We start from the raw sequence: 27,502 nt of genomic DNA, 5'->3' as shown, positions 1-27,502 counted from the left end.
AGGGCGGCACCCGCGGAGCCCCAGCCAGGTCCTTTGGGGCGTGGGGCGGGGCGGGCGGTTGGGGCTCCTCCCTCCTCTGCCCTGGGCTCCCCTGCTCTTAACCCGCGCGCGGGGGCGCCCCGGGCACTGGGCTCCGCGGAGCAAGCGAGCGGTCAGCGGCGAGCCAGAGCGGGCGACGCGGGCATGGCCCCCGCAGCGACGTCGGGCGGCAGCAGCCTGCCCAGTGGCTTCTCGGTCTTCGTCACCTTCCCCGACTTGCTCTTCATCTTTGAGTTTGTGAGTGGCTGGCGCGCCCCGCACCGGGCCGGGGAAGGGACGGTGGACTCAGGCGTGCGTTCTCGCAGGGGATCTGCACGGCTGTGGGGCGGGCTCTTAAAGGCGCGAGGGTCCCAGCCCGGGATCCGGGGCAGGGGCTGCGCCCGGAAGCCCCCCCACACACACACACATGCACCTGCCGTGCATCCAGTCTCCAGGGTGTAGGTGGGAAAATCAATTGCGCACCCTGTGTCAGAGGTTGGAAGCGGGTCAGGCGGGCTTTATCCTTGACGCTCTCTTTGCTGCGCGTCCCGCTCGCTTTGAGGAGCAAGCTCACCCCGGGGCTTGCCCCCTGCCGCCCAGCCACGTCCTTGTAGAGGGGTCCCGCATTTCCCAGGCAGGAGATATTGTTCAAAAGGAAACATCAACAAAAGAAACTGGTTTGGGAGACTGGGAGGCGCTGAATCCAGATTGCTCTTTTTTTTCTGGCAGTTTAAAGTTTCTGGCGAGTATTCACGACAAATTTGATCTAGAAATAATATAAGAGGCCATCGTCGGAAGCGCCAGGGGCGGTTCTGCTCCGAGTGTGGGCTTGGGGGCCGTGGAGGCAGCGAGGGAGGCTGGCGGGAGGGGTCCCTGCGCCTTGGCTGACCTTGAGCTGTCCCGTAGTCTCTGCACCTGCGGCTGACAGGAAGCGCCTCCTAATGCGGGCTCCAGGTTGGGTTCTAAGCCTCAGCCCTCCTGGGTACCACGGTCCTTACCTTGAAGGGCGCGTTTCCCTTTCTGTGATGTGTCCCAGCCTAGGGACCCCTTTTCCTGCCCAGTGGCTTCTCGGTCTTCATCACCTTCCCCAACTTGCTCTTCATCTGTGAGATGAAGATGCAGATGTAGCCGAGAGAAAGAAGATGTTGGAAACGTCTTCAAAACTGGACCCCAGATTCCTAATGTCTGATCAGAGCGGAGAGGGGGCAATGACAAAGGGACAAGGGTTTGGAGGAAAGGACCAAAGGGGTTCCCAGTTACCCAGCAGCAGGGATATCATTGAACTTGTGTTCAATTGGGTGTGTCCAGAGTGACTTCAAATCCTGTGGCTAAGCAAAGAAGTGAGAGGGTGGAGCAGAACCCAGGGTGGAGGGACACCCAGGCCCAGAGGGGACGGGCTCGCCCCTGGTGCTCACTCACCTTCACCGTCCATGCTTGAGGTTGCCAGGCAAAACCTGGACTAGCGGCCAGTGGAGTGTGTTTAAGGTAAGCACGTGACAGGTGCAGGAGCCGCCCGGGGCCGCCCACACCCGAGATCCTTCTTGCCCCACATGGCTCTTCTGGGTGTTTCTCCTATTGCTTAGCCTGTGTTGACCCCAGGTTGAACTTCCAAAAACGACTGGGAGAAGTAATGGGTGGTTCCTTCCAAAGCGTTACCAAGAGGTATTGGCAAGCACAGGGTTTCATGGCCAAAAGAGATCGCGTCTGAGAGCGTGCCGGGCTGGGTTCTGAAGTGAAGATCTGCTTAATCTCCTAAATTGCCCTAATGAGTGCCTTCCCCGACCTCCGACCTCCATAGCTGTTTAGAAAGCATTATCATGAACTCGAAGAGGGTCTGTTGGTTGGGCTTCCTGCTTTAGCAAAGAGCTCCAGTGCACCCCCCTCCTCTTGCTCTGAAGGGAGCTGGGTGCAGTGGCGGCCAGTGACGGGGTGGGGCTACAGAGAGGGCACTGCCTGCCAGTGCACCCTCTGCCTCCTCTTACAGCTTAACAGGGGAAAGAGTGGCCCTGAGAGGGGAGCAGCCCAGCCAGGCAAAGTGACCTGGCTGGTAGGGGGAGGGTAAGAGGCTCCCACACAGGACCCAGCATCCTTCCAGAGATCCGAGTGTGGGAAATCTGTGAGTGGGAACTTCCTCCCGCAGGGTGGTTTTGTGATCTGTGGTGGTAGAAAGTTCTAGAAGAAATGACTTCCCTTTGCCGGGACCACTTACTTCTCAGCCATGGACTTAGACGTTGCTTCTCCTCCATCTCAATGTTTCCTGAGAGGCCCCGGATGCATCCCTTGTCATATCTGAATTTCTTCCTCTCTGGATTGGGGGTAGACTCACAGAGAGTCCACGGGACAAGAGGAGTAGGCAGAGCCCAGTCCAGTTGTCCTCTGCACAGACTGTAAATACCAAGCTGTCCCTGCTTTGATGGGCACGAGGCGTGCAGAATTAAAGGACAGAAGAGGCACTGGCCACCCTGGGAGGGTTTTTTTTTAAAGTGACAGAATCTGACATCTCAACCACAAAAAGACAAACAACCCACCGGAAAATAGGCAAGGACTTGGACAGATATTTCCCTGAGGAAGATACACGAATGGCCAACAAGCATATGAAACGATTGTCAGCAAGCATCCTGAGTCATTAGAAAAGTGAAATCAAAATCAGCTACGACTTCCCACCCAACAAGTGCCTAGGTTTTTTTTGTTGTTGTTGTTAATGGAAAATAACAAATGTTGGCCCAGGCGTGGAGAAATCGGAATCCTGGTACATTGCTGGTGGGAACATAAAATGGACAGTTCAGCTGCTATGGAAAACAGTCTGGTGGTGCCACAGAAGATTATGCTGTGACCCAGCAGTTGTGTGGGAAGTAGACAAGAGGAGTTTCCAAGCAGGGACTTGGATTAGTTCATGGGCAGAAGTGTCGGTAGCAGCACCGTTCACAATTACCAACAGGTGGAAACAGCCCGTGTTTATCCAATCAACAGATGATTGGATAAAGGTGGTAGAGCTGTCGAATAAACTCATATTCAAAGAGAGGAGTGAAATACTAAGGCAAAGTTGATAAACCGTGGAAAGTGTCTGCCAAGAGAAAAACAGCAGAGAAGAAAGATCACATCTTACACAGTTCTGTCTACATAAAACATCCAAAATAGGTAAATTAGTGGAGATAGGACACAGACTCAAGGTTTGCCAGAGACGGAGGGGGGCTGTCCAGGGAGCAGTTGCTTGATGGGCGCAGACTTTCCCCATGGGAGGTGGGTGGGTGCACAACACCAGGGTTATACTGACGGCCCCTGACCTGGTCCGTTTTAAATCTTTAACCCAGGGGCAGGCATTGGACCCAGTGATTAAGATCCCACTTAGGACACCTGCATTCCACACTGTAGTGCCTGGGTTCAATGCCTGTGTCAGGCTCCTGGCTCCGGCTTCCTGCTGGTGCAGGTCCCGGGAGGCAGCAGGGTGTGGTTCAAGTAGTTGGATTCTAGCTCTGGGCTCTGGCCCCAGCCCAGCACAGCCAATGTGGGCATTCCAGGAGTGAACTAGCAGAGGGGAGTGCTCTCCATCTCTGTGCCTCTCAAAATAAAAACTTAAAAAAAAAAAAAAAAGATTTCAGCTCCTACAGGAGAGTCAGACCAAGACATTCAAAAAGTTTGTAGGAAGTGGAATTGAAAGATAGATTTGTTTTGATGTAGAAAATTTGTGAGATCCTTGCATAGCTTTCTCACAATTTATGTCTTCCATGAACTTTTTTTTAACTTTTAGTTCCAAAAGTAGTTTATGGATTACAATGGCTCCCCCCCCCCAATAACTTCCCTCCCACCCGCACCCCTCCCATCTCCCACTCCCTCTCCCATTCCATTCACATCAAGATTTATTTTCAATTATCTTTATATACAGAAGATCGATTTAGTGTATATTAAGGAAAGATTTCATCAATTTGCACCCACACAGAAACACAAAGTGTAAAATACTGTTACATTACTAGTTATAGCATTACTTCACATTGGACAACACATTAAGGACAGATCCCACATGAGGAGTAAGTACACAGTGACTCCTGTTGTTGACTTAACAATTTGACACTCTTGTTTATGGCGTCAGTAATCTCCCAAGGCTCTAGTCATGAGTTGCCAAGGTTATGGAAGCCTTTTGGGTTCGCCGACTTCGATCTTATTCCGACAGGATCATAGTCAAAGTGGAAGTTCTCTCCTCCCTTCAGAGGAAGGTACCTCCTTCTTTGATGGCCCGTTCTTTCCACTGGGATCTCACTCGCAGAGATCTTTCATTTAGGTCTTCTTTTTTTTTCCCAGAGTGTCTTGGCTTTCCAGTCTTCCATGAACTTTTCAAAAACCTCTCAAATAATACTTTATCAGGTACTAGCTTTACCCAGCTTGGTCAACTCTTAACATTTTGACTTATGTGCCCTTCAATATTAAGAAAATAAATCTTTTCAGATGGGATCTAAGTCCCTTGGGTGTTCTTTCTCTTCCTCCATGTGTAGGGCCACTCCCTCTGCACACTGTGATTTTAAATCACACTCACGAACTCACTGTACCTGCAGCCACAGCAGGTGCATCAGTGCCTTATACGTCCTCACACTTTATGAAAACCGCATCCCACTGTACATGGCCTTCTGAACCACACAGCCCTGGGTGCTGGGATTAGTGCATGTTTTTATTTGTTTTTAAAGATTTATTTTTATTTATTTGAAATACAGAGTTATAGAGAGAGGTAGAGACAGATAGAGAGGGCTTCCATCCGCTCGTTCACTCCCCAGATGGCCTCAATGGCCAGAGCTGTGCCAATCTGAAGCCAGGAGCTTCTTCCAGGTCTCCCACGCGGGTTCAGGGGCTCAAGGACTTGGACCATCTTCTACTGCTATCCCAGGCCATAGCAGAGAGCTGGATTGGAAGAGGAACAACTGGGACTAGAACCAGCACCCGTATGGGATGCCGACGCTGCAAGCCAGGGCTTTAACCCACCGTGCCACAGCGCCAGCCCTTGTTTGTTTGTTTTTAAGATTTATTTATTTGAAAGGCAGAGTTACAGAGGTAGAAGCAGAGGCAGAAAGAGAGAGATTTTCCATCCACTGGTTCACTCCCCAAATGGCCACAATAGCTGGAACTGAGCTGATCCAAGGCCAGGAGTGAGGAGCTTCTTCTGGGTCTCCCATTAGAGTGCAGGGACCCAAGGACTTGGACCACCTTCTACTGCTTTCCCAGACCATAGTGGAGAGCTGGATGGGAAGTGGAGCAGTCACGTCTCAAACCAGTGCCCATATGGGATGCCAGCACTGCAGGCAGCAGCTTCACCCACTTTGCCACAGCGCTGGCCCCATTAGTGCACGTTGACACTGTCTGTCCATCCTGCCGCCAATAGACTTTGGGCTCATTCCAATTTATGATTTCTGGCTGTTACAGACCACATTGCCAAGGACGTCCTTGGCCTTGCCATTGGGAACTTCTCTGGGAACACATGGAAGATTTGCTTTTCTGGGTCACAGGGCATGTGTGTCTTTGTTTTCTCGGCCGCTTCCACACCGCTGTGCGTGAGAGCCCTTGCCAGTCAGCCATTTCAGCCGAGGTTGACCAGGAAGCTGAAACGCTGAGTTACGGCCAGGATACCCATTTACCGGAATCCCTTCCAAGACTCTGTCTTGATGCTTTATCATAGTGAGTTTCAGGCTGAACCCGGGTCCCATCAGCAGCACGTGAAAGTCCCGGTTCCTCATCCTTGCGACACTTGGTACCACCAAACTATCACTTTCTGTTCCTCCGATGGATGTGAAATGGTTACTTATTAAGTCTGCAGTCCGGCAGGTTCTTGGTGATTCACATTCAGTTTCCCATGGCTGACCTCCCAACAGCCTGGGAGGTACAGATGCTCAGGGTGGGACCCGGGCCACTCCCGTGGCAGGGGCAGCAGCTCTCCAGAGCAGGGAGGGATGGCAGCTCAGGGTGGGGCTTCACACTCACCCTGGCTCAATGCCCCATCCCAGAGCTTTGACCGCTGAAAGCTTGGTGGCAGAGGGCCCACTAAGCAGTGTGCCCCTGAGGGCAGAGCTGTTGCTGGCAATGGGATCAAGGTTCACCCCCATAAATGCCTGCTTGGGAACGAAATGTCCAAAATGCTCTTCCCTTCTCCAACAACTCAACCCAAGGACTTGGCTTTGGCTTGGTCCTTGCAAAAAAAAAAAAAAAAAAGTCCCCGCCCAGGGAGGCACCTCTCCCTCTGGAGCCACAGCGTCTGTTTCCTCCTCCTCCCTCCTGAGCCACCGAGCCCAGAGCAGAGGTTGGTGTGGGACACTTTCTGTGTCTGCAAACCAAGGCTGTAAAGTGGCAAGAGAGACCCGGCGCCCCCTGCCCCTACCCTTTCAAGACTTGGCTGCTCAAGAACCCAATGTCTCCCCAGTGTCCCCAAGCAGTGGAATTGGGAATGGAGAGAGCAAATGTGTTAGGAGCATCTTAGGAATGCCACCCGGGGTGTGCAGCTCAGAAGGTGGCAAGAAGAGTGGGGTCAGCCGGTCGAGCTGAGCCAGCGCTTGCAGGGTGCGTGTTCTGGGGGGAGGGTGGGTAGCTTTGCAGTTTCGGTTCTTGTGGTGAAGTGCACACAGCAATGATTCAAGTGACTCAAAGTGACCAGAGACTTTTTATGGTTTGGACGTGACTGGGCAAGTCCTGGGGCCTCCCTAGATTTTTACCTGACCAGGAAGCAGCTGGCCCACACAGCCAGCCTCTCTTCTTCCTTCCTTCTCTTCTTTCTCTCTCTTTCTTTCTTTCTTTCTTTCTTTCTTTCTTTCTTTCTTTCTTTCTTTCTTTCTTTCTTTCTTTCTCCCTTTCTTTCTTTCTTTCTTCCTTTCCCTTTCTTTCTTTCTTTCTTTCTTTCTTTCTTTCTTTCTTTCTTTCTTTCTTTCTTTCTTTCCCTTCCTTCCTTCCTTCCTTCCTTCCTTCCTTCCTTCCTTTCTTTCTTTCTCTCTCTCTCTCTCTTTCTCTCTCTTTCCTTTTTTTGAGATGACTCTTTTATCTTTCAATTCCTTAAAAAATATATTCTTATTTTTAACTGACAAATAGCAGCTGGACGTATTTATGGCGTAGAGGGTGACATTCCAATCCATGTCTGCAGTGTGCGAGGATCAGCTCACGCCACTGGGCAAGTCCCTCAGCTCAGACATGGATCATTTCTGTGTGTTTGGGACATTCGAAATCATCCCTAGTCCCCATTTGAAATACTTGGGTAATTATTCTTTTCCCAGCTGCCCTACTGGGCTGTAGAGCATTAGAAGGTATTCCCCCATCCACCTGCACTGCCGTACCTGTTGGCCCTCCCTACCCATTCCTCATTCCACCATATTTCCTGCTATTCTACCCGTTACTTCTATGGAACCCACTTTTCCATCTACACACGAACGAGAACATGCAGTATTTGTCTCTGCGTGCCTGATTTATTTCACTTAACATGGTGGCCTCCAGCTCCGTCCATGTTCCTACAGATGACAGGAATTTTTAATGGCTCGCTAATATCCCATTGTGTATGTAAGAGGAAACTTCATAAAGGTAGTGGAAAATGGAATTAAAAGATACATTTGTTCTGGTGCAAAAAAAAAATTCTGAAATCCATGCATAAAAGATTCCTCAAAAAGTTCATGAAAAAAAAAAAACCTCATGCACAGATTTCAGAAATTTTTTGCACCCAAATAATCTTGTCTTTATTTCCATCTTCCTGCTAATTTTCTGAAGTAGCCCCATGGCCTCGTTTTCCATGATGAAGCAGTTTGTTGTTGGGTGGTCCCTGTTCTGGCTCCAGAGAGAAAGCAATGAGTCTCCAAGAAGACAAAAGATGGAGAATCAGGCAGACTGAAGGCTCGGCACTGGGAGAACCTGGGCTGGGAGAAGGCGTAACTTGCGCGGGTGTCGCTGCCTCCGGGTCCCCGGAGCACGGCTTGTCGTGCTAGCCGGAATCGTGCAGGCTTCTACATTCACTCAAACACCCATGGTGACCCCGGGCTTTTGCCAAAAGGATCAGGAGCAGGGGGCTCTGGCTGCACAGCAGCCCTGGGCCAGGTGTGGGTCCCTTCTCTCACCCCAGGCAAGGAAGGAATGGCTCAGAGCCATCAGGGAGCTCACACCCCTGCACCTCCTTGTCAAAAACACGCCCTGCGGTTCTGAGTCACGGGTCTAGGTGGCTCCGAGACTCTGCCTCTGATAAGCACTGTGCACCCCTCAGTGAGCCAGCAAGATTCAAACTGGTCTTGGCGACAGAAGGGTGAGGACAGAGCCAGGTGCCCTGAGGGTCTCACAGCTTCAGACCATGGACCCCGTTCTGTCCCCAAAGACATTTCCCTGCTGCCCCAACCAGGAACTTTCCCCTACGGTCCCCAGGGAATGGGGCTGGCCCTGTGGGGGTGAGAGCAGGGCGTGGCTGGGTGGCCCTGGCTCCAGCTTGTGTTGCTGTGGAGAGCGGCACTGCCCCGTCCTCTCCTCCTCTCTAAAGGGAAGAGGAGAATTACAGACACAGGTCTCCCGGGGCTTGCTCATGGTGTTGAGAAGTGACTTTTCCAGTTTTGCAAGAACCAGAGGCCTGCTTTAATCAGCATTGGGTGACTTGGAGCCCATTCCCTGGGGGCTGGGACAGTGGGCTCAGCTCTGCAGGCCTGTGATGCCGGCATCATCAGAACCCAGCTGTATTTTACAAGACTGCTATGAGGCTTGTCATAAGTCCCTTCCCCACCCTGGGAGATGCCAGAGGGCCAGGAGTGGTTCCGGGGGCCCCCCCTCTGCCCCAGAGCCTTCGGGAGAGAGAGGGAGGAGCAGCAGGAGGAGGAGAGGTTGCAGGGGCTCACTGCAGCACCCACAGAGCCACACCGGCCAGGCTGTGCCGTGGGCTGTGCCGTCCCAAGCCAGTTTGCACAGCTGGAGGAGTGGCGTGGCTCTGCTCTGGACTTAGGACACATTCCCTGAAAGAAGGGACTGGACCACTGGGTGCCAGCCGGTCTTGAGGGGCACTGGGGGCTGACTCCCCATGGATTCCGTGCCGAGCCCCCTACTCACTAGCATAAGGGTCTGATCAGATCCTCCCCTGACCCGAGCCAGCCTGGGGCTCCCTTCTGGGTCCTTCCTTGAGTGTCTGACCCTGGACGTGGTGCTGTTTGCCCACAGTCTCCAGGGACAGGCACTGACAGGACACCGCAGCAGATGTTCCCTTCTGCCGCTGTGGGACAGGCGGACAAGGTGGCAGCACCCTGTGTTCTTGAAGCAGGAACGCCATGGGCCAGGGTACCCGCCTCCTTGTCACAGGTTTCAGATCGTCCCCGGGAGCACAGAGCGCAGGGGAGGTCCCTGGGAATCTCTCAGTCATCATGGTTCCGAGTTGCCTTGTGTGTTCTGGTGGGAAGTTTGGGTTCCCAGTTAGCTCCAGGTGGACACCAGAAGCATAATTATTGGCTAGGGTCATAAAGGTATTGGCATGGAGTCTCTGCCACAGCTAATATTCTTCCCTTTTAGTTAGGCGAAACAAGCCCAGTGTTGAACCAATGCAGTGTACAAGGCCCTGGCAGTCTAACAAAATACATAGGACCTGAAGGAAAGCCTCATCACCAACCATAACACTCGGGCTTGCAGGGGCGGTGGGCAACAGAGCCGGACTCAACCGGACTCAGCTGGCCTGAAATTCCAGGTGTCTATTCAGTAGATACACCAGGAAGGGAAGGCAGAGGGGATGGAGAAGATCCAAGCTCGCAGCAGGTCCCTCTAGGAGCCAAAGGTACCGGCCCCCAGGGAAAAGACAGATGGGCCAGGACCGGAGATGGCGGGGTAGGGCGGGGTCTGCACGCTGGCCCCGGCACAGGAGCTGCAGGTCTGTGCTGCGGAGCGGGGGCTGCTGTCTGTCAGTGTTGGGTCCTCTGCCTGTTTTCTGGTCTTCAACACAAACTCAATCTTCTTTTCATCCGAAAGCACAGGGCCCACTGGGACTCATTGTCCCAGGGAGGCCCACCCCAGCGCCAGGGGCTGGATGCAGGCTACGGGGCTGTTACTCTCCTTGTTGATAGCCTCACGGCCGTCTCCAGGGCCAAGTCCAGATGCTGGGAGATTTCCGGTGAACAGGTGGTAGGACTCGGGCGAGGACCACACCCACGGAGGCCCTGATCTGGGCTCCGAAGCCAGGGAATGCAGAAAGGCAACAAAATCTCAGCTTTTGAAGACATAGCACAGCCTACTTCTCGGATTACAGACTGGAGGGTAACGCAGGTGTGTCTCACTGAACCCTGCACATCACCAGGAGGTTGCCTCAGGGTGCCTGCTCTGCAGCCTAACACAGCTGCGACTTCCTTGCTGTTACACTTGGTCCATTGTTGCCTGGAATGTCGTTCTGCGCACGTGCCCAGATACTCAAAGTTCTTCCCACAACAGGCATCTCCACTGCTCAATAGCTGTTAGGTGCAATGAGTACTAACAAACTCATAATCCAAACACCCGCTCTGACCCCCACTGGCCAATCTGTGCCGATGCTGGGTGATCGCCCAGCCCTCGCCCCCTCTTGCCTTAGGTATCCTTCTGTGCCATCTTGGTGCAGGGGATGAGTGAGACTTGGGCTTCAGCAAGGCTCTGGACGGCACACTTGACTCACCCCTGGAGTCACTGGGTCCTGCACGGGCACTGGCTTCTTAGGGCCTCCCTCATCCAGAAGGAAGAGTGGAGGAGCACAGGTGTGTGTGTGTGTGTGCATGTATGCATGTGTGTGTGCATGTGTGTGTAGTGCCAGGAGCTGTCCCTGGCCACCTAGGTGATCAGGAGGATAGCAGTGCCATCCTGCCTGCTGCCCTGCAGATGGGGTGCTGGCTGAGCCAAGTGGGGGAGAATCTGGTGAATTCTCAATGGGCCACAAACTGTAGCATCCCCCTGCAGCCATCGGAACCATTTCTTGTGTGCTGGGATTAGGCTTTTCCCAACGTGATTTGTCACGCATGTCAGTGCATCGAGTGTCCGGAATGGCAACAGTGCAGGAAGGGAACAGCCTCTGGCACAAGCTGTGCCCCCACCTCCCCAGGCTCCACCCTGCGCTGCAGCCTTTGGTGATAGGACAGGCACAGTAGGATTGAAGGGCAGGACGGGAATCTTCCTTTTTGGGGGCGGGGCTCACATAGCCATAAGCCCACCCACATTCCTTTGCAGTGGGGATGCATGGGAATGCTTCTCTTTCAGAGGTGGCCTTTCAGGCCTGAGCTTACCCACCAGAAGCCCACCGTGATGGCACCCTCTCATGGCACTGAACACATGTTCTGCAGGTCCTTGCTTGTGGTGGGTCTCGTGCCTAACCCCCAAATCTGCCCATGTCCCTGGTACAGACTTGGAACTCTGAAACATTTTTTTAAAGATTTATTTTATTTATTTGAAAGGCAGAGCTATGGGGAGGAGGATGGCACTGTGGCACAGCGGGTAAAGCCTCTACCTGCAGCGCCGGCATCCCATATGGGTGCCAATTCAAGACCCAGCTGCTCCTCTTCTGATCCAGCTCTCTGCTATGGCCTGGGAAAGCAGTGGAGGATGACCAAAGTCCTTGGGCCCCTGCACCCACGTGAGAGACCCAAAAGAAGCTCCTGGCTCCTGGCTTCGGTTTGGCACATCTCTGGCCATTGCAGCCACTGGGGAGTGAACCAGCGGATGGAAGACCTCTCTCTTTCTCTCTCTCTCTGCCTCTATGTAACTCTGCCTTTCAAATAAATAAATAAATCTTTTAAAAAGAGGCAGAGAAACAGAGAGAGATCTTCCATCCACTGATTCACTCCCCAGTGGGCCAGATCAAAACCAGGAGCCTGGAACTCCATCCATTTTTCTCACATGGGTGGCAGGGCCCCAAGCACTTGGGCCATCTTCTGCTTCTTTCCCAGGCACATTAGCAGGGAGCTGGATGCAAAGTGGAGCAGCCGGGACTCCAACTGGGGCTCATATGGGATGCTGGTGTCGCAGGCAGGGGCTTAACCTGCTGAGCCATGATGCCCGGAACCCTCAGACATTTTTTTCCCAGAAAACATTGGTGGGAAAAGGGCTTGCATTGTGTCTCCCACCCTGCTGACACTTACAAACCACAAAGTGAGTCCTTGAGCTCACTTTGAGACAAAAGGTGAAATTAACAATGGTCCCCGATGCCCAGGAGAGCGACACCCCGAGGAGCGCCAGGCCCCGGGGTGGACAGTCTCTTCTCGTGTCTGCAGGTACACGCCTGTGTATTTGCTCACCACATGACTCCCCTACCTAGCCACTCCCATCAGTACCTCGTGTTTCCCTTACACGAAGCCACTCCTTTGTGGTCTTGTGTTCCCATGGATTTTGTCTTTTACACGTGGCTTACCTGGTATTTTTCAAGCACACTCCCTTGTTTCTGTTGATCCTGCTGGGTGAAGCCAGCAGGAATAAGTGTGGAAGGCAAAATTTTCCATCCAAACCAGGACGTGCCTGTGGGAAGGCACCTGGATGCGTGGGCAGGAGAGTTCTCACTCACTGGGGCAGTGATGAGCGTCCTGGACCCCATGCCTGGCTGAGCGCTGTGGGGAGCAGGGACTCAGGGTGGGCGGGGTTGAGGCCTGACCCAGGGGGGGTCTTTCAGGCCACACTTGCTCTGTTGATAGTAACTGTAGCTGTGAACTCACTCTAGGTCTCCAAAGACAGCAAATCTCTGTTCTTTTCACAACAGATACAAGACCCCTAGCTCTTATTCTTGCCTTCAGGTTAGATAAAGAGACACAGGTTGAGCCTACCTGGAAAGAGGTGTTGGCAAGCTAGGCCCCTCGGAAAGGAAGGGGTCAGGAGGGTAAACTGAGTCAGGTAGCCCCCCCCCCCAACACCTGCTGTTCACCTTTGGAGTGGTCCAGAAATCAGATTCCCTGCAAGCTGTCCTTCCAGCTTGGGGAGGGGCGGGGGACCCCATGCACAGAATCTTCTCCCTTTCTCCCCAGATCCCTCCCTCCCAGACTGAAGTGTTTAGCTGGTCACTCAACTGGGGCCCTGACACTTTCTTCTCTCTCTCTCTTTTTTAAAAGTTTTATTTATTTATTTGAAAGTCAGAATTACAGAGAGAAAGAAAGGGAGAGACGGAGACAGCAAGAAGGAGAAATCTTCCACCTGTTGGTTCACTCCCCAAATGGCTGCAACTGCCAGGACTGGGCCAGGCTGAAGCCATGAGACAGCACTTTCATCCGGGTCTCCCACTGGGGTGCAGGGGCCCAAGGACGTGGGCCATCCTCCGCTGCTTTCCCAGGCACATTAGCTGGATTAGAAGTGGAGCAGCCAGGACTTGAACCAGCGTCCATATGGATTGCTGGCCCTGGAGACGGTGGCCCACAGCGCTGGTCTCAACCCTGACACTTTCACTAGGACTGGGTTCTGCCCTTGGGGTACTCAGAGCTGTGCCAGTGGGGACTGGGGACAAGACTGCAGGAGGGAGGAGAGGCAGAGGGAGATGGGCTGTGCCCAGTGGGCTTGTCTGATAAGGTCCAGTGCCCTGGGTGCACCTGCCCCAGTGCCTGGTCGCTATCGGCACCTGTGAGTTACATGCCTGAATGAATGAACAAAAATACAGTGAGTGAGCGAGTGGAGGCAGCCCCCCTCTGACTTGCTGAGACCCGGCTTCCTCTCTGCCAGGGAGGAGGGGCTTATGCAAGAACCAGAGAGGCCTGGCTGTGTTTGCTCCCTGCCCTCTCAGCTCACCTCTTGGGACTGGAAAAGAGGCCCCCAGACCCCTCTCGGATCCACTCCCTGGAGGGAAGGCATCAGAGGCCCGGGTCCTGGGTGGTCCCTGACCCCATGCACGTTCATCCTGCCACCCTCTGGGCTTCCGCCTCCCATCAGAGCTGTTTCCCAATTCTGCAGCAGCTCACCCTGCATCCCCCACCTTTACACCCACACGCATATGTGTGTCTGTGACCTTGCACTCACATACACACACATGTATGAGCACATACATGCATTTTCACACACGTGTACATGCATATACACAAGCATGCTCACACATATAGGTATATACACATGTCTACACAAGCACACACACATACCCATTCACACCGGAAAATGCCTCCTTAACCTCCTTTTTTTAAGATTTATTTTATTTATTTGAAAGTCAGAGTTACACAGAGAGAGGAGAGGCAGAGAGAGAGAGAGAGAGAGAGAGAGGTCTTCCATCCACTGGTTCACTCCCCAATTGGCCACAACGGTCGGCTGCGCCGATCCGAAGCCAGGAGCCAGGAGCTTCCTCCGGGTCTCCCACGTGGGTGCAGGGGCCCAAGGACTTGGGCCATCTTCTACTGCTTTCCCAGGCCACAGCAGAGAGATAGATCGGAAGTGGAGCAGCCAGGACTTGAACCGGTGCCCTATGGGATTCCGGCACTGCAGGCGGCGGTTTTACCGGCTACGCCACTGCGCTGGCCCCCCTGCCCTCCTTCTAATTTGCAGAATGATTCATTCCTTGGCCAATTCAGGCCCAGCCCTCTGAGCCTCCCCAAAGTACATGGCAATTCACAGCACTCAGGTCACCCGCACCAAACGTCCTCCTGACATCACCATAACCCTTGGCTGCTACCGTCGTCCAGGGCGTTGCCGGGAGTACAAGTTGGGGTTGGGAGAACAACAGGGGGCCCAGAGTTCATGGCAGTGCCCTCAGCAGCCGGGGGTGCATCAGCCACACCTTTCCCCGGCGAGGCCCTCTCTTCTTTGTGTCCCTGGGGAGGTGACTTTGCCACTTGACCAGAATGGTGGGATGGCTCAGTGCCTGTGCACAGCCCCCGTTCTGGTACTTGTCAAGAACTGATCATGGGTGCCACGGGGACCACACCGCGTGCTCAGAGCAGTGGGGAATCTGGGCTGCGTTCTATGGACCATGTACCAGGGGTGTGGGTGGGAAGCTGTGTGTGGGAAGTCCTCTATGGCTCACGTCTGGACGTGTCGTCGGGAGAGTTTCCGACAGAGCCAAACGGAACCTAGGAAAATATGCAGAGAATTTGCTCAAATTGTCTGCCTTGACCTCAGCCACCAAAGTCTTTCAGCAGAAGCGAGATAGAGAGCTGTCAGCCACACGCAGCGCCAACTGCAGGCCCGTCCTGAGAACGTGTCAGAACATTCCTTGGCCCCTGTATAACTAGGGCGCATTGTCTGAAGGAGGCCTTTTGTGTTTCTTTCTGCAGAGACAGACACATTTTTCTCAATTTTCAGTTTCCGGGAGCTCGTAGGGTTTTCTCCTTTTGTGAGGCTAATATTGCATTCTGGTTCTCAATAAGTTTTTTTTTTTAATTTTTGGACTGCATACATTTTTCATACTATACATTTCGTGTTTTATTGTTAAGATTGATTTATTTATTTATTTGAAAGTCAGAGTTATACAGAGAAGGAAAGAGAGGCAGAGACAGAGAAAGGTCTTCCATTTGTTGGCCAAAATGGCTGGAGCTGCGCGGATCTGAAGCCAGAAGCCAGGAGCTTCTTTCAGGTCTCCCATGGGGGTGCAGGGGCCCTAGGACTTGGGCCGTCTTCCACTGCTTTCCCAGGCCTTAGCAGAGAGCTGGATTGAAAGTGGAGCAGCCGGGTCTCAAACCGGCGCCCATATGAGATGCCGGCACTGCAGGCCAGGGCTTTAAACCGCTACGCCACAGCGCCGGCCTCTCTCAGTGCATTTTAGCGAGGATCATTGTGCATGTGGGGATCATGGAAGGCTGGCATTTTCACCTGGGTACAGGTGAGACACAGTGGACAGAGGAGGAGTCAGAGGCTGGCTTGTGCCGGGGCTCTGCAGACACAAGCCCACCTGCCAGTTGCTGTTAGCACTGCTGTTCAGACAAGGGCACCGACAGGGTCAGTGACTGGGCTGCACAGCTAGTAAGGGGCAGCGCTGGGATTCGAACACGTGAACCTTGCCTCTGAAGTCTGCATACTACCCTTGACCACCCTGGGCTGCCCGCCATGGATTAATCCAGAGAGAAAAAGTGAGCTCACGCAAGGTCTCCCCCAGTGACAACCCCCCAGCCTGAGGTTTCCTCCCCCTCCCCATGCCAGAAATCATTGACTGGGTGAACCATGCATGTGAGCTTTCTTAAGTCTTTGGAAACTTGTTGTCCAGTTTTTTTTATGCTATCTCTGGTTCTCAGGGAACGTCGAGTCTGCCCAGCACCCAACACTACAAGGAGTTAAAGACAGGTGGTTTCCAGCCCTGATGCACCAGGGTCATGCTTGGATCACCAGAATAACCCCCTTACCAGACAGGGAGGCTGTACCTCACCCCCACCCCAGCCAAGGACGGGCCAGCCTCACGTGCAAGGCAAGACAGGGATTGGCACTTGGGGATAGGGAGTGTAGGGGGAGGTTTTGCACCCAGAGGCCAGGCAGGAACTAAAGGGAGTGTCTGCTGCGCCTTTGGGACGGGAGCCATTTCCTCTTCCGTGCGACAGGAGTTACAAGAACAACACCCAGGGCCCCATGTTATGAAGCAAGGCCTTTGGCAAAGAGCCTGGGCTGCCAGGGCCTTGTCCTGCAGCTCTGCCTCTCCCCAGTGGAGCCAGACCCTGTGCGTGAGTCCTGGGCGTGGGCATTCTGTTTGAAGGTGCCCCAGCTGGACACCCGCACTCCACTTCAGAGCGCCTGGATTGCAGTCCCAGCTCCACTCTCCATCCCAGCTTCCTACTAATGGGCTAGCTGGGTCCCTGACACCCGTGTGGGAGACCTGGCTTCAGTTCTGGGCTTCTGACTTCTGGCCTGGCTCCAGCATGGCTGTTGTGGACATTTGAGGAGTGAACAAGTGGATAAGAGGCCTCTCTCTCCCTCCCTTTCTCTGTGACGACGATAGTGTGTTAGCTCAAGCCCCAGCCATGTTTTCCACCAGAGAGAGCTCAACCCAACTTAGACACTTGCGTCTGAGCTCACCCTCAAAGGTGAACCATCTCTGCTATGATGGACAGTGTTGGGGTACAGGCAGGCTGGGGGCAATGGGAATCCTGGCCTTTGCAGAGGTGGACAGACCCTGGGGCCAGGCCTCTGCCTGTGTGTGTAACCTTTTCAAAATAATGGTCTCTGAGAATTTGCCACCTGGAAGCTGGGAGCCACCTCCAGGCTTCTTGATAAAGGGAAATGCTTGAACCCTCACCTACCCTGCTGCTCTTGACAAATATTTGGCCAGGGGGACCCGAGGCTGGGCTGGAGCGGCCTGCTCACGGCCCAAGAGTGCCTTATCTCCCTGGGTGTGGGCGCAGTGCCGGCTATCCCCACTCACTGTACACTTAGTAGGTGGAGAGGGCGGGGCTCCCGTGATTCACAGTGAATCTCAGCTTCCCACTCAGCGGGGCCTGGAAGCCTGCGCAGGCACGGCGGCATCCCCTAGGGCTCTCCTGCCGCAGAGGGCCTCTCCCTGGCCCTTTCACCAGATGACCAGGTAAAGTCTGCATCTGCCTTCAAGACTCCCTGGGACCACGTGCTGTTCCACATGGTTTCCCAGCGTCCATGGCGGGAGTGGTTCCAGGACCCCATAGACATCAAACCCTGCAGGAGCTCAAAGTGCCTATATTTGCAAATAACCTCCCCACATTGTCCAGTCTACCTTACGCCAGTTCTTCATTCCCTGGGATACCCATCAGACCGTATTGTTTAGAGAATTTGAGTTTAGAGAATGTCAACCAGGAAAAGGAGCCCATCTGTGTCCAGTGCAGGTGTGATTTTTCCTCCAAATATTCTGGGGGGTGAGGGTGGCCGTGATTGGTGGCCTGTGTACCTGTTTCCACTGGGCAGTCAGCCTCATGGGTGAGCGGCGTCTTACCCCTAATTGTTGGGGAACATTCGCACGTCCGTGATTTCAGCCAGCTCGCTACAGCCCACGACGCCAGGAGACACCTGCAATTGCCATTTACAGACACAGAAGCTGGGGCAGGGAGGTGAGTCATTTGCCTCAGCCTCCGGGGTGTGGACAGCCAGCCCCTCGTCAGGCCCCGAGAAGCGCTGGCAGGGCCTCTCCTCAGCTCAGCCTTGCCATGACTTCCCTCTTCCTCTAATTTTCCTGACTGCCCGGCACCCACCCCAGCCCAGCCCCAGCTGGCCCCCTGGGCCCTTCCCGGTCAGAGCCGTGTGGGGCGTCTCCCGGGAGCACAGCCCTCAGGGTGTAAGAGATCCTCTGTCTGAGAATGCCACCGCCATGCAATGGGCAGTTCAGCATGTGTTTGTGGACAGACAGGGGCTGGTGGCATTTTTTTTTCTATAACAATGTCCCTGGGATCCAGTGGATCCTCAGCTCCTTCTGGTTCCAGAGAGATGAGACACACTCAGCCAGGGCTCCCCGAATAGTGGGAGGAGTCAAAATGGACTGTGGTGGGGCCGGCGCTGTGGCACAGTAGGCTAATTCTCCACCTACAGCACCGGCATCCTATATGGGCACCGGGTTCAAGTCCCGGCTGCTCCTCTTCCGATCCAGCTCTCTGCTGTGGCCTGGGAAAGCAGTAGAAGATGGCCTAAGTCCTTGGGCCCCTGCACCCATGTGGGGGACCAGGGAGAAGCTCCTGGTCCCTGGCTTCGGATGGGTGCAGCTCCGGTTGTTGCAGCCATTTGGGGAGTGAACCAGCAGAAGGATGACCTTCTCCCTCTCACGGTCTGTAACTCTATCTCTCAAATAAGTAAATAAAAAATAAAAAGAATGGACCGTGGTAGGGGCTGTGATGGTAGAACTATTGTCTAAAAGTTGCCATTGAGAGAGAATTTCTTTTTTTTTTTTTTTTGAAAAATTTTTTTTTTTTTTGACAGGGAGAGTGGACAGTGAGAGAGAGAGACAGAGAGAAAGGTCTTCCTTTGCCGTTGGTTCACCCTCCAATGGCCGCCGCGGCCGGCGCGCTGCGGCCGGCGCACCGCGCTGATCCGATGGCAGGAGCCAGGATCCAGGTGCTTCTCCTGGTCTCCCATGGGGTGCAGGGCCCAAGCACCTGGGCCATCCTCCACTGCACTCCCTGGCCACAGCAGAGAGCTGGCCTGGAAGAGGGGCAACCGGGACAGAATCCGGTGCCCCAACCGGGACTAGAACCCGGTGTGCCGGCGCCGCTAGGCGGAGGATTAGCCTAGTGAGCCGCGGCGCCGGCCGAGAGAGAATTTCTTATCTTGAAGACATTATGGAGGATGGCTGTTTGGGCTAGGAAGACACTGGTTAGGACGCCTTCAATCCATATTGGAAGGCCTAGGTTTTACACACCTCTTGCTCCGGATTCCAGCTTCCTGCTGATGCACACCCTAGGAGGCAGTGGCAATGGCTCAAGCAGTTGGGTGTCTGCCCATGTGGGAGTCCTGGATTGAGTTCCTGGCTCCTGGCTCTGGCATTGACCCAACCTCAATCAATGTGGGCATCTGGGGAAGGAACCTGTGAATGGGCATGCTGTCTCCATATCTGTCTGCCTCTCAAATTAAAAAAAAAAAAAAAAAAGCTTTATGAATGAAAGGCAGCCACAAATGGCTACACGTTACATGTTTCATTCCTATGTGGTTCAGAGTAGGAAATCTGTACAGACGGGAAGCAGATTAGTGGTGGCTGAGAGGGGCCAGGGAAGTGATAGTGAATGGGGGTGAGGGGTTGAGAATGTCCTGAAATCGACAGTGGTCACACTGATCCGCAAACATACAGCAACCAGCGAGCTGGCTTGTGCATCTCAGTGGATGGTTGTGTGCTGTGTGAACTTCTCCCTGCCATCTCGCCACGAAGCCTACTGCTGCAGATAAGCCACGCAAAAAAAGAGTGGGCCTCGATTTTAAAAGAACCCATTGGCAAAGGTGACACACCCAGAGCGGGGGCAGGGTCCTGAGCTCTGCCAGGGACTGTGCTGGGGATGAGGACAAGGTGGGCTCTGTTCTGTGGACAACTGTGAACAGGGATTCCTCCCATAGCCTCCAGGATTCCGCAGGAGTGTGTGTATGTGAGAGAGAGAGAGAGAGAGCTGGAACATGATCTCGATCAGACCAACAGAAGCGCACAACCCAAACAGAATTTGAGTTAACTCTGGGCCTCCCCTCTGCGGCTACTGGAACCTGAGCCGCAGGCCCACACCACGCAAGGTGCGGGCACCGGACCGTGGCGAGCACCCAGGGCAGTGGTCTCACTCTGACTTCCGCCTTCTTTTCCCTGCCCTGGATTCCTGACCACGCCTCCATGGAAAGAGGCCAGGGCCTGAGGGCCACCTTCTCAGATCTCGTTGCTTGCAGGTGACACCTTGGCAGTACTACACCTCGTAGGTGTCTGACGGTTGTTTTTCTAAGTGTGACGCTGTTACCGTCCTAAGCACAAAAACAAAGTCACTAGCCAGGTCGCTTTTGCTTGCCCGTGCTCTACGACGACTTCTGGCCTCCCCCAGAGCCCTCCTTGATTGAGTGAGGAAAACTGAGGGGTGAGAGAGGCTTGTTTTCTTGCTATGGCTCCCAGTGCTCCTTGGCGTCACGTCCACCGGCCACCAGGAGCTCTACCAGCCACTGGCATCCTCCGGTCACACCCGTCTACCAGGGGCTGAAGGCCAGCGAACCTCCTCGGACACTGACACACGGCCGGTTGGCCTTTCCTGCGTCCCCCAGCAGGGGAATCGGCTGTGAGCCACGCAGACCTCCCTCCCAGGGAACGTGGCATTCGGTCCCTCCCCTGATGCACCTATGCCCATGCTGAGAGCCTCAGGGGAGAGGCGCATATGAACCAGGAACCTGATTTAGATCGGCCCACCGGAGGTCACCCAGGTGACCAGGTGATGGTCACTCGGGGGTTGGGCCTTGCAGAGTACCGCCTCTCTCTGTGCACCGCGGAGCTTCCCAGCCACTGACCCACTCACAGCCTTGGTCGGCGCCCATTCTTGGAAAGGCCAGTGGTCTGCGTGAGCTTGAACGTGACTGTAGATAAAATCTCTTCTGCCATCGTAGGAGGCTTTTACTGAGTTGGTTTCTCTCCAGTTTTTCTAAGGTACAGTGTGTCCTGCTGGCTCTGCCAGGTGACTCAGGCAAGGAGGGCCATCGGCAGAGGAAATTTGGGGGTCGCAGGCACCCGCACGTGGTTCATTCAGCACAGCATGGTTTTGGTAAATCCAGATGCGCTGTCACACTGACTTTGCTGCTCAGATGGGATTCCCTCCCGGTGCTCCCCAGACACACGAGGCTCAGAGGGCACCTGCGAGGACACTGTGTCTCTCACCTGGCAGGTGGGCAGCAGGTCCGGGAGGTGGGGTCGGGTACCACGTGGAACAGGACGGCAGCCTCATTCTCGGCTCCAGATCTCGGCAGTAGCTGGAAAGCCACCTCCACACGTGTCCCAGCCCAGTCCTCATCTGGGGGACACATGATGAGGCTGGGATTTCCTGCTGGGGTGACGAGGGACAGGAGAAGGGGAAGACAACAGAGAGACGCCCAGGCAGGGCTTGCGTGTGCCTGTCCACAGCACAGAGCACTGGGGCTGTTGCTGGGCCCTGTGTGTCTGTTCTTACGGCGCTGGGGACCCAGCTGGGTGTCTCTAGCACAACCCTGGGCTCACACTAGCCTTGGCTGTCCCAGGAAACAGGGCTGACCTGAGCCTCTCCACTCCAAACCCAGCTCCGGCAGGCACCTCCTGGGATTAAGAATACAAAGGAGTCAAATCTTTAAAAAGCCTGTAGTTACTTAGTAAAAAATTAAAAGAATCTGCTGGTTATTACCCTTTCATAGAAGAAAGGATATTATTTTAGCATCAAAGAAAATAGAAGGGATGGAACCTCATAAAAAAGGGAGAGCCCAGGGCAGGCGGATGACACAGTGTTTAAGACGCTGCTTGGGACGTCGGCATGTCATATCTGAGTGCCTGGTTCAAGTCCCACCTCCTCCACTTCTGATACAGCGTCCTGCTAATGCACACCCTGGGAGGCAGTAGGCGATGGCTCAAGTACTTGGGTCCCTGCTGCCCACGTGGGAGACCTGAGTTGAGTTCCCGGCTCCTGGCTTTGGCCTGGCCCGATCTTGGCTCTTGTGGGCATGTGGGGAGTGAACCAGTGGGTGGAAATGCTCACTCCCTCTCTCTCCCCCATCTCTTTCAAATGGATCAGCACCCCTTCCGAGGGCAGTTGTGAGAATTAACTGAGGAGATATTTGTAAAGTGCTTAGGGGAGTGCCTGGTCTTTGGTGTGATGTAAGTGTTAAATTTAAACAATTTAAATTGCGTTTAAAAAATAAGAAATGCAAGCCTGCAAGGAATTGGCAAGCCTGGGGTTAGAAACCCAGCCGAAGACCTTGGGTGTGGCCAGAGAGCCATTTCGGGGGAGGAGGGAGGCTGCCCAGTGTTTCTGGCCTCTGCCCTGCGTTTCTGTGTCCCCAGAGCCCCAGTGTGACCGCTGGGTCTGGGGCCCGGGCACCTGTCCGGGTTCTGGGCTCTCCGCTGGGTGGACACTCAGCCCCTCTGCCTCCCCTGCAGGTCTTCGGGGGCCTGGTGTGGATCCTGGTCGCCTCCTCCCTGGTGCCCCTCGCGCTCGTGCAGGGCTGGGTGATGTTCGTGTCTGTGTTCTGCTTCGTGGCCACCACCGCCCTGCTTGTCCTGTACATAATTGGCGCCCACGGCGGCGAGAGTTCCTGGGTCACTCTGGTGAGTTGCAGTCGGGTGGGTATTCACAGGGGAGCAGTGCTGGTCCCTCTCCCCCCCCCTGCCCCAGGAGGCTGGCTCTCCCAGCCCGAGCCTCAGCTCATGGCAGCCCAGGGCAGAGCAGGGGAAGGTGGAGGCACAGACTGATACATGTGCTAGTTTGCGTGGGGCCTGTTCTTTTTCTCACATGACTGCTTTCTTCATGGCTAACCGGTAGCCCAAGCCCTTCCCACACCACCTGCACCTGCCATCGTGTGGGAGGGGCAGGGTCCTGGAGGGGGACCCAAGCCTTGCCTACCGCCCGGCTCCCTTCCACTGCTGTTCAAACCAGGTGGCCGGAGAGAACTTGGGAACTGAAAAAACGGCCTGCAGATTTCATTCTATATGAACTTGGCTTTGAGGCCCAGGAAAGGGGCAGCACCTCCCTGAGGGGCTGGAGAAGGGGTGGGGGCTTCTCACTCTCAGAGGACCACTGCCATGCAAAGCCCTGCTGTAGTCCTTTTTTTTTTTTTTTTTTTTTTTTTGCTTTCCGATATACCAGGAATTTAAAAACGCCAAATCAAAGCAAAATGTATGGAAGTGGCCTGGGCCCCTGTCACCCTGCCCTGGTCCAGGAGGCCGCATCCAAGCTGGGACCATAACCACGTTTGCCACATTTCATGTCCAGAACCAAGTTCTAACCCACCCACCCCAGCCTCGGGTGGGACCCCACCCAAGGGAGAGCAGCAGCCCTTCCCCCACTAAAGTGCTTGCTCTGACCCCAGACCCCAAGGATGGCGTGCAGGTGGGTGGCGCTGTGAGAAGGCGGGCTGTGGGTGGGATCCAGTGGCTGTGGCAGGAGACAGCGAAGGGGCTGGCGGGGCGCCGGTCTCTCCGCAGCTCGCTGACACTGTCTCATCTGCCTGCAGGACGCGGCGTACCACTGCACCGCCGCCCTGTTTTACCTCAGCGCCTCGGTCCTGGAAGCCCTGGCCACCATCTCCATGCGGGACGGCTTCACCTACAAGCACTACCACGAAAACATCGCGGCCGTGGTGAGTGCGCATCTGGGGGAGGGAGGAGGCTGGCATCCGTGTTTGAGTTCACTAACTTTCCAAGGAGGTCTGGCTTTCCTCTTGTTTCTTTTTTTCTTTCTTTTTTTTTTTTTTTTTTTGACAGGCAGAGTTAGACAGTGAGAGAGAGACAGAGAGAAAGGTCTTCCTTCCGTTGGTTCACCCCCCAAATGGCCGCTACAGCCTGCACGCTGCGCCAATCCGAAGCCAGGAGCCACGGGCTTCCTCCTGGTCTCCCATGCGGGTACAGAGCCCAAGCACTTGGGCCATCCTCCACTGCCCTCCCGGGCCACAGCAGAGAGCTGGTCTGGAAGAAGGGCAACTGGGACAGAATCCGGTGCCCCAACCGGGACTAGAACCTGGGGTGCTGGCGCCGCAGGCGGAGGATTAGCCCAGTGAGCCGCGGCACTGGCCTTTCCTCTCATTTCAAAAGGAACAAAGGCCCCAAGAAGGGCAGTGACGCACCCAAGACTCCCTTAGCCCTGTGCCAGCCTGGGGTGGGTGAGCCAGGGACTCATTGCCGGGGAGGGCCATGCGGAGGGCAGGCATGAGCCGAGACCTCACTGCCAAGCACCCCAGGAACACTCATCTCACTCTCTCAACAACCCTGCGACATGGGCACTATTCTTGTACCCATTTCACAGATGGAGAAGTGGGGCACAGAGAGCATGTGATCACCGGGAACGGGTGGGGCCAGGCACTGCGTCACCCACACACTTGGCAGCAGTCAGCTCTGGCCACTGGGTCCCCTGACCCCCACGGAGTCTCCCCACTGGAGCATACAGTGAGGGGCAGTGGGGGCCACGGGGGCCGAGACAGACTCTGCTGAACGGCATGAGTCGGTGTGAGAGGGAGTCTGCAAACGTGTTGTTTCATAAAACATTTCCAGAGGTGCACATGTGTGTCCTGGAGCCCATCTGCAGGGCCTTCCAAAAGTTCATGGAAGCAGAATTAAAAGAGAAGTTTGCTCTGGGGCAATGGTGTTGACGCCCATGAGCAGTTTTCCCTAATAGACATTTCCCGTAAGCTTCTTAAAGACCCCTCCTATCCTAACTGATGTTAGAAAGCCTATTTCTGACCATGCAGGGTGCCATGCAGGGTGGCTAAAAAATAACCAAAGGGAGAGTGCTGCCTGCTGCTCTCCCAGAGTCTGTTAGGAGTGCAGGCGTCTGGGATTTGGATAAGCAGTGGGACAGACCAGGCGCTCCTGGGAGAGGCAGAACCTTTTGGAGGATGACAGAGGCGGGGGTCACCAGCCTTCCCAGGGAAGGAACTGCATTGGGGAGACTGCTGGCTTCCAGAATTGGCAAGCCCCAGGGTGCCTGTGCAGAGAGACCCCAGGGTGCTGGCTCTCCGGGCCCAAGCTGTGAAGTGGCGTCTTTTTGGAAAAGGTTGAACAGAGGCTAGGAGCAAATCCACGGGGATGGTGTTGCTGGGCTTTGCGAAGGGCTCCTCTCCCTGCTCCGGGAAGGAGCAGCCCCTCTGCAGGTCCCTGTAGGCTGGTCCCCTGCTCAGGGAAACCACAGGCTCCCCTGAGGCTCCCAGCCCATGATGGCGTCCCCAGATGGCCACCTCCGGGCCCTGGCAGCCTCTCGAGCAGCCTTCAAGGTGGGACCTTCTCCCAGCATGCCAGCAGGCTCCCGGTGCACATCTGTGATTCTCCATCACAGAATCCTGGGGACAGTCCTGTCTCATCTGCCTCTGCGGCGAGACGGGGACGGGACGTGTGCAGTGGGACAGCAGGTGGTGGGGCGTGGCCAGGTCTCCAGCCGGGAACCCCTGGGCTCTGCCGTGTTCCTCCTTTGCTCTTTAACTTGCTGGGGAAAGGCAGCTCTCGTCCAGATCAGCTCACCTCTCCTACACTGGACTCCCCTCCCTGGGCAGCCAGCTTCCCGACGGAGGAAGGGGAGCTCAGGAACAGCTCCCAGAATCCCCTTCGGCCCGGTCGCCGTCACTGTGCCCCCAGTTCAGTCGCGCCTGCCTTTGAACTTCCTATCAGTGGCATTAGACGGTGTGTATTGCTCTGCTCTGACTTCTTTCTCTCACCCTTGCGTTGGTGAGATCACTCGTGTGCATGGAGCTGACTTATTCTTTTGCAGAGAACGAGGGTGGAAAACTGTGGAGGTTAACCAGGCCTCCACCCAGACCCTTCCCACCCACAGTACATGCCCTTCAGATGGTCTTGGGGCTGGCCGGGGTTGGGGAGGGGACTATCCTCCTGGCTCTTGGAGGCGATCAGCCTGTCTCCTGCCCTGCTCCTGCTCCAAATTAGGGCCTGAATCAAAAGCAGAGCTTCACCCCTCTCTCCTTTGCTGTGGGCAGAGCTGCTTTGCTGAAGGTCCTGGTACCCAGGATTGGCAGATGTTGGCTGAGGGCAGCTGACAATTTCTGGGAAAATCTGGCTGTTTCTATCTAGATCTTGGCCATGGTGGGCAACCACAACAGCAGTTGGGTTTCTGGAGGCTAAGGCATGGCCCCAGCCCTAAATGCCTCCCGTGGGCCTTTTCTGGGCCTCACTGGGACAATTAATCCCTATTTGCTGTTCCTACTGGCGACTCCCCAGATGTTTCTCCAGAGGTTTCTCACTGGGTCTGCAGCTCCCAGCTGCTGGGGACGGGTGCTGCTGGGGGCTGCTCACTCCTGCATGACTGCTCTCTTCAGCATGCTTGGGAGTTTCCATGCGAGTTCTCTTAAATGTGCTGCCGAATAACTCAGCTTGCTCATTGCCTCCGGCCAGTGGGGGTCAAGAGTGCGCCCGTGCGCAGGGGCAGAGAGAGAGAGAGAGAGCAGGCACGGCCCTGGCTGGTGTTTATGAGCATTTTCTAGAGTCACGGAAGCGTAGCCGCCCTGACTGTTGCACCTGGGCTGGAAACTCATGCCACACCTGCCCAAGGTCAAAGCACCAGGTGCAGAAATTGGACTCGGGCAGGCGAGCCTTTGGGAAGGTGGCCACCCAGGGCAAGGGAATGGGATAAACAGGGGCTCCGTGGCATGCCTGAGTCTCCTAGCCCAGGGCCCGGCTCAGGTCCTGACTCTGCTTCCAAGCGCGCTTCCTGCCAACACACACCCTGGGAGGCAGCAGCTGACAACTCAAGTACTTGGGTCCCTATCACCCTTGTCAGAGGCTTGGATGGAGTTCCTGGCTCCTGGCTTTGGCCTGGCCCAGCCGTGGACATCGCAGGTGTCGGGATAGTGAAGCAGCGGAAGACCTCTCCCCATGCACTCCCCTTAAAGAGCCTTTCTCTTGTTTCCAGGTGTTCTCCTACGTAGCCACTCTGCTCTACGTGGTCCACGCTGTGTTTTCTCTGATCCGATGGAAGGCGTCGTAGAGCAGCAGAAGTACCTGAGCTGAAAAGCCAGCCGGTGTTGGCTGAGCGGCCCACCTTCCAGCGTAACATTTTGCGATGCAGAAGTGCTCCCGGCAGTGGAAAACAAAACACAAACACACACACACACACACACACACACACATATACACACACACCCCGCTCTGTTTCTTGCGGGTGTCATGTTTACTCTCCCATGTGGCTTGCCTTCAGGGGTCGGGGGCTAGCTAAGTTTAACCTCCAAGTACTGAGCTGTCCTTCTAGGGCCACTTCCTGTTTGTGAAAGAGGCCCCGGGGTGGGGGGTGGGGAGTGGGGACTGTGATCTGTGGAGGAAGCCAGGGTTCCCCGCTGACCCCTGGACGGGATCTCAGATGGCCCATTGGCATTTTCCACGGGATCTGGGCACCTCCTCTTGGGGCCTGTTTCCAGGTCTTCGCGGATAGTCTGTGCGTCACGGGGACTAAAACCCACCCAACAGACACTTCCGGATGTCCGCAGTGGAAGACGATAACCCTTTGAAACCCTTCATAAAGTGCCTTTGTGTTCA

General features: G+C 54.9%; 1 protein-coding gene and 1 long non-coding RNA gene across 4 annotated transcripts; one reads left to right on the top strand and one right to left on the bottom strand.

Moving 5' to 3' along the window:
* The first annotated feature begins 76 nt into the window (after positions 1-76).
* On the top strand, positions 77-27,502 carry MAL (mal, T cell differentiation protein (MAL blood group)). Its single transcript, XM_051836267.3, has 4 exons — positions 77-276; positions 22,412-22,579; positions 23,485-23,610; positions 26,883-27,502. The coding sequence occupies exons 1-4, from the start codon at positions 184-186 to the stop codon at positions 26,955-26,957; spliced, it is 462 nt and encodes a 153-aa protein (XP_051692227.1). The 5' UTR covers positions 77-183; the 3' UTR covers positions 26,958-27,502.
* On the bottom strand, positions 712-10,038 carry LOC103347446 (uncharacterized). Of its 3 annotated transcripts, none has more exons than XR_016229196.1 (3): positions 2,228-10,038; positions 1,017-1,121; positions 712-939 (listed from the first exon to the last, which is right to left on the bottom strand). It is a non-coding gene; the product is annotated as an uncharacterized LOC103347446 (long non-coding RNA). The 3 variants fall into 3 exon arrangements; XR_016229195.1 differs by lacking the exon at positions 2,228-10,038 and adding an exon at positions 1,438-2,220 and having other exon boundaries at positions 1,017-1,203; XR_011386902.2 differs by lacking the exon at positions 2,228-10,038 and adding an exon at positions 1,438-2,211.

This window comes from Oryctolagus cuniculus, chromosome 2, assembly GCF_051225735.1.
Source record: "Oryctolagus cuniculus isolate XC-2025 breed Fujian yellow rabbit chromosome 2, ASM5122573v1, whole genome shotgun sequence".
NCBI lineage: Eukaryota > Metazoa > Chordata > Mammalia > Lagomorpha > Leporidae > Oryctolagus > Oryctolagus cuniculus.
This window is presented reverse-complemented; position numbering and strand designations above follow the sequence as displayed.